This window comes from Pipistrellus hanaki (genome assembly GCF_964339955.1).
Source record: "Pipistrellus hanaki genome assembly, chromosome: X".
Lineage (NCBI taxonomy): Eukaryota > Metazoa > Chordata > Mammalia > Chiroptera > Vespertilionidae > Pipistrellus > Pipistrellus hanaki.
This window is the reverse complement of record NC_140524.1, coordinates 71,481,608-71,487,885: the sequence shown is the minus strand read 5'-3', so window position 1 is coordinate 71,487,885 and position 6,278 is coordinate 71,481,608. Positions and strand designations below refer to the sequence as shown.

The 6,278-nt window shown below is 51.6% G+C and overlaps 1 protein-coding gene across 1 annotated transcript; it reads left to right on the top strand.

Annotated features, from left to right (window-relative positions):
* The first annotated feature begins 1,534 nt into the window (after window positions 1-1,534).
* CXCR3 (C-X-C motif chemokine receptor 3) lies at window positions 1,535-4,244 on the top strand. Its single transcript, XM_084871223.1, has 2 exons — window positions 1,535-1,715; window positions 2,690-4,244. The coding sequence occupies exons 1-2, from the start codon at window positions 1,602-1,604 to the stop codon at window positions 3,761-3,763; spliced, it is 1,188 nt and encodes a 395-aa protein (XP_084727349.1). The 5' UTR covers window positions 1,535-1,601; the 3' UTR covers window positions 3,764-4,244.
* Window positions 4,245-6,278: the final 2,034 nt, after the last annotated feature.

Sequence of the window (6,278 nt, the reverse complement as noted above, 5' to 3'; positions counted from 1 at the left end):
TTCCTGTATGAGCATCACGAAACTGGTCCTGGCCCCCACTTCTCTTCCTCACCTGGCAGGCAGTTCCTTACCAAGTTCATCCTACTTCCATGTCTTCTGTCACCCTCCCAGTCCCCTCTACTTACACTGCTCCTGACCTCCTCCTGGCTCTCAGTTCCTTCTGGCCTGGAGCTTCCAGGTGACAAGCTGCTTGGAGCAGGGATAGTCACATCTTCTATCCACAGGAGGAGGGAAGGGCCTTGGGGCTTATCAAGTGTGCATCTTGTCAATCAGTGTGAACTGAATCTCAGGCCCTAGGAGGAAGGCTCTTGTGAAGTGCTCTGGCTGAAAATTGGACCCCAAGACCATGGGCTAGCATTGCCTGTGTCCTTTTCATCTGGGGCAAGAGAGGAAAAGAGGAAATGCTTGGGAAAGGCAAGTTAATGGCCAGCTGCTAATGAGAACAAAGTGACAGGGAGCGGAGCAGAGGACAGGAGAGAGCTGAGGGCAGGGTGGGAGTGGAACTCCCCCACAGTGGACAGCCAAAAACGACTGATTGGCTCCGCAAACGCTGTTTATAGATGTTCCTTAAAATCAGATCCCAGGTACTCTTCCACAACTCTATTCTCCTTCTGCTTGCCCCAGGAGCAACTGCTCTCATGAATTTGTGACATCTCCAGTCCCTCCAAACTCTAGAACAAACATCTGTATCCAGAGTGATACAGTGTTTTTGTTTTTTGTATGGTTTTTTTTTTTTGTGTGTGTGTGTGTGTGTGTGGTTTTCAGAATTTACGTAAGTGGTGACAAACTATACACATTTTCTGTAACTTGCCTCTTCCATTATGTGATCATTGGCTTTTCCAGATGCACCCACATTAAGATATAGAACTCTAGTTCACTTGGTTTTAACAGCATTATATGTCATAGTTTCTTTATAAAAACTGAAGGCGGTGTGATATGTGGCAAAAGGAGAGTCAGACAGCCATGGGTCTATCCTTAGCACCCACCCTTACTTGCTGTGTCTGCTGAAGACCTTTCTCCTTTCTAGGTTAGTCATAAGGATAATCCCCACTTGATGAGGGAGTTGTGTGGTTGGAATGAGGTGGTGACAGAGAAAGCACCTAAAACAACTTCTGGCACATAGCAATTCCTTTTCCTTGCCCGCCCCCCCAACCCCCCCCCCCCCCCCCCCCGCCATTGATTAGCACATAGGGGCAATAGTAAAGGATTAGATTTACTAGCAGTGTAGTCAATTTCTTTAAAATATTTTTATTTTTAAAAGAGGTTTAATCTCCTTTTATAGACATAACATGTTTAGCGAATCAGTCTATAATCAGGCAAAAATTGACTCCCGACCAGGACAGATGAGCACACGTTCTCATTTATTTGAGTGTCGACATACCGGTGCAAGAGAAGCAGTTTTTTCCCTGGCACCAGGCAGGGCTTCACTCCCCACCTTCCCTGCTTCTCCTTCAGGCATCTCCCCTTCCAGCCTCTACCCTTCCCTAGGACTCAGCCATTCTGGCCCCAGGCTTGTGTCAGATACTTCAGAGCAGCTTCCCTGGTCAGGGGAATGGCGTTGGGTCTAGGAACGTCTGGTATAGGCAGCTGTCAAGAACCACATGAAACCCTTACTTCCTCTGTATAGTGCAAGTTCGCAACCACAAGCGCCAAAGCAGAGGGGCAGACAGCACGCGCCAGGCAGCCGGAGCACCAACCCAGCCATGGTCACTGAGGTAAGTGCTGTTGTCCAGCCAGACCAGACCACTCTTTGAGTGGAGAGCCCAGGACACTAGGGGACCGGCAGGGCTGGCCCATGAGCCAGCACCACCAGAGGGTTGGGTGAGTAGGTAGAGAATGCAGGGGTTGTGTAGAAGGGTCACTGGATGGGGAATTGAGAACCCACCTTGACCCTTGATTAGTGTTAATGACCACTGGCGAGTCACTTCCCTTCTCTGGCTGGTGCCTCATCTGCAAAATGCAGGAGGTGGTAGCTCACCGTCAAGAGCTTGCAAGGCTCCCTTCAGCTCTGACTTGGAACTTTGGCTCCTCTGTGCTGGACTGGATTGGCACTGGGGAGGCCTGCAGCTCTGGGGTGGTTCTTGGGAGAAGGCTGGAAGAACTATTTCTGCTAAAGCTTGGTAGAGGAGCCCCCATTGGTGGCAGTCCTTGGTGTAAGGGAGGAAAAGAATGGCAGAAAGCATGCATAGGGGGCACAGTGATTTGTAGAGGCACTCCCATGGGGAGCAGGAAGTAGGAGTCCCAGATAAGGGCTGAGTAGTGAAGAGGAGGGCCAGTAACTGGGAGAGGGGATGGTGAGGTGCTGCCTGGGGAGGAAGGTGGTAGAATTAGGTGTGGCCAGGACACAGAGAACAGCAAGCCTTGAAGGAAGAGAAAGGTGAAAATGGAGAGGGGCAGGAAAGGCTCTTGGCACAGGGCAAATTTCCTCCAGCCCATAATCCCTGAGCTGAAGGGACGGCCCCAAAGGGTGCCTTAGAATCAGCCTTTGAGAAGGAAAATTACATACCAGCACCAAGGCTGGGCAGGTGCAGTTCAGGAGGTGTGGCCTTGAAAGAAATGTGGGGACAATTACAGGGTGTGGCCCATGCCTCAAGACCTGCCTTACCGCAGAGAGGCTCCCAGAAAGGCTACATCTCTGAAGGAGTCGGTTTACATGGTCTGTTCCTTCTTCTTTTCCCTCCCTCCACAGATCACTGACCCTGACTATTTCCTGGCAAACTATAGCTCTTCCTTTGACTATGGAGGAGAAAACGAGAGTGACGTCTGCTGTAATTCCCCACCCTGCCCACAAGACATCAGCCTGAACTTTGACCGGGCCTTCCTGCCAGCCCTCTACGGCCTCCTCTTTGTGCTGGGGCTGCTGGGCAATGGCGCTGTGGTGGCTGTGCTGCTGAGCCAACGAGCAGCCCTGAGTAGCACCGACACCTTCCTGCTTCACCTGGCCGTGGCTGACGCCCTGCTGGTGCTAACCCTCCCCCTCTGGGCAGTGGACGCTGCGATCCAGTGGGTTTTTGGCTCTGGGCTCTGCAAAGTGGCAGGTGCCCTCTTCAACATCAACTTCTATGCAGGGGCCCTCCTGCTGGCCTGCATCAGCTTTGACCGGTACCTGAGCATAGTGCATGCTACTCAGCTCTACCGCCGGGGGCCCCCAGCTCGTGTGACCTTCACTTGTGTAGTTATCTGGGGGCAATGTCTACTCTTTGTCATCCCTGACTTCATTTTCCTGTCGGCCGACCGTGACGCACGCCTCAATGCCACCCACTGCCAGTACAACTTCCAACAGGGGGGCCGCACGGCACTGCGCCTACTGCAACTAGTGGCTGGCTTCCTGCTGCCACTGATGGTCATGGCCTACTGTTATGCCCGCATCCTAGCTGTGCTGCTGGTCTCCAGGGGCCAGCGGCGACTGCGAGCCATGCGGCTGGTGGTAGTGGTAGTGGTGGCCTTTGCCCTCTGCTGGACCCCCTACCACTTGGTGGTGATGGTAGACACCCTCATGGACATGGGGGCTTTGGCCCGCGACTGTGCCCGAGAAAGCCGTGTGGATGTGGCCAAGTCTGTCACCTCAGGTCTGGGCTATATGCACTGCTGCCTCAACCCGTTGCTCTATGCCTTCGTGGGTGTCAAGTTCCGAGAGCGGATGTGGACGCTACTTCTGCGCCTGGGCTGCCCTGGCCAGAGTGGGCACCAGCGGCAGCTGCCATCTTCCCGCCGGGATTCATCCTGGTCTGAGACCACAGAGGCCTCCTACTCGGGCTTGTGAGGCTGGGCTTGAGGGTGACCCCTTTGCCATGCAGCCTGATTCCCTCCCACATTTCAGGTTCCTTTCTCCCTCCCTCTCCCCTGGTCCTGGCTCCCCAGGTGCACACTCCTGGGATTTCCTGGGAGCCCCAGCACCACCAGGTCGCCCAGGGAGCCACCCTCCTGACTCTTGGGACTTCGCCATCGCTGCTCCTTAGTTACCAAGCCTTATCCTGCCGATTCAGAGTTGGCTGCCTTCAGGCCCTTCTTTCTTTGGCTGCATGAAACCCCACCACCCTCTTAATTCAGTAACTAGACTTTGGCCTTCCCCATGTGCAAAGAGCATGAAGCAAGCAAGCATGGTGGAAGCTGTCCCTATGGGATCTTAGCCCAGGCCTCCAGCCCAGCGGTGACTAGCTATTGTCCCCAACACTTATCTATTTGCTCATTTTTATGTCTAAAATTCTGCTTAAAACTTTTCAATAAACAAGATAATGAGGATCAAAGTGTGGTAGTAGTGCCTCATTCCAGCCAGCCCTGTCCAGGCTCTGGGATGCACTTCCTGCTTCTCCTTCCCTATCCCTGGGACTGGGCCAACCAATGCTGCCTGTTCATGTTTATGTCTGGCTTCTTCTCCGCCCTCCTGGGCACTCCTGTCACTTTCAGGGAAGCACCTAGGTACATGGGTGCAGGATAAGCAGCCAACTGGCTGGCTGAACACTGTATAGCAGGGTTCTTCAAACTACGGCCCGTGGGCCACATGCGGCCCGCAGAGGAGTCTGATCCGGCCCGCCAGGTTTTTTGGGCAGTGAGCGCAGCCAAGGTATTACAGTAGGAATTAGTAGTTCATATAGTCCGGCCCTCCAGCTCTCTGAGGGACCGTGATCTGGCCCCCACTTTAAAAAGTTTGAGGACTCCTGCTGTATAGGTATACTTTAGGGAAAGGGCCTTCAGACATAAATAAGACATAGTCCTGAACTCCAAAAGCTTAGGCCATCAGGGAAGATGTGATGAGAATTAACAATACCAAGCAGTCTAGGCCATAAAGCAAACATGTGGCACACATGGTGAACCTGGGGATCAAAGCACTGTGGCTAGGGCCATTTGGGATGGCTTCATGAAGACAGAAATGAGCAGACCTTAAAGAGCAAGTAGTATTTCCTGGGACAAGAAGGAAAAAGGGCATTTCCAGGAAGGGAGGGCCAAAGCAAAACTGGGAAGGCTAAAAACAGCAATGCTTATTGGAGGAATTATAAGTGGTCTCATCTGGCTAGAGTTAAGGATTCATGTAGGAAAAGAGTTGAAAATAAGACAAAGTTAGTTAGTTTGGGGTCAGGTGGTGGTATTCTAGAGACCAGTGGAGTAGGCTGTCATGGTTAGTCAGGTGAGCCAGGCTTTTCCTTGGGAAATGGCAGATGATTAGCTGACAGTCATTAGCACAAAGGCCATCTGGAGGCACGGGTGGGCTGTGAGGAGCTTTGTCCCACGCTATAGCTAGGGAGAAACAACCAGGGCTACCCAAAATGGTGGCTGACTGGGTTACTGAGTTAAGGGAGAGGCCAGAACCCTCCCTTTGTAGGGCAGAATCACCACAGTCAGCTCCCCCTAAGCCCCCAGAGTGTCATGATCCAGTCTTACAGGCCAGCAGGGCCTTTAATGAGACCACAGATATGGCTGGAGGTAGGAATGGAGAGAAGGGACTGAAGGATATAGCTGGGGAAGCTCATGCCATGCTTTGTACATAACCAATCCCATCTAGACTGGTGGCGAGGCTTCCGTCTATGGCCACTGAAAGAACACTAAGTACCTGCTGAATGAAGGAATGACAGCACAAGCAGCCTCTAAACTGGAACAGTGATGCCAGACTAGTGAAGATGTGTGTGGCAAATTCCCACAAGCTTAGTGACATTGAATGAGTCCCCAGAGATGGCCACATTTCAATCCCCAGAATTTTGGAATATGTTACCTTACGTGGCAAAGGGAACTGAGGCAGTTAATCAGTTGACCTTAAAATAAGCTTCTCGATTATCCAGGTGGGCCCACTGTCATCACCTGGGTCCTTAAAAGTGAAAGAGGGAGGTAAAAGAAGAGTCAGAAAAGCAGATACTGACAGCTTTAAAGACTTGAAGTTGGAGGAAGACTTAAATTTGGGATTGTAACAGCCTCCAGAAGCTGGGGAAAGACAAAGAAATGGTTCCCTGAGCCTCCAGAGGGGAATGCAGCCCCACCGATACCTGAATTACAGTTCAGTGAGGCCTGTGCCACACTTCCAACCTACAGAGTGGTAAGATAACAATGTCACTAAGCTTGTGGTAATTTGTCATAGCAGCAATCTGAAACAAATACATCCCAGATGTGGGGAGGCTGCTGACATACTTGTGAGCAGTCACAAGAATCAGAGAAAAACCCAGAACAGAGAATGCTCTTCCTGGCACATCCAGGAGAGCTTCAGGTATCCGGGAGCTTGTTCTGCTCTTGGCACAGGTTGTCAATAAACAGACTTCGTTAACAAGTGAATTTCAGAAAACATTTTATTT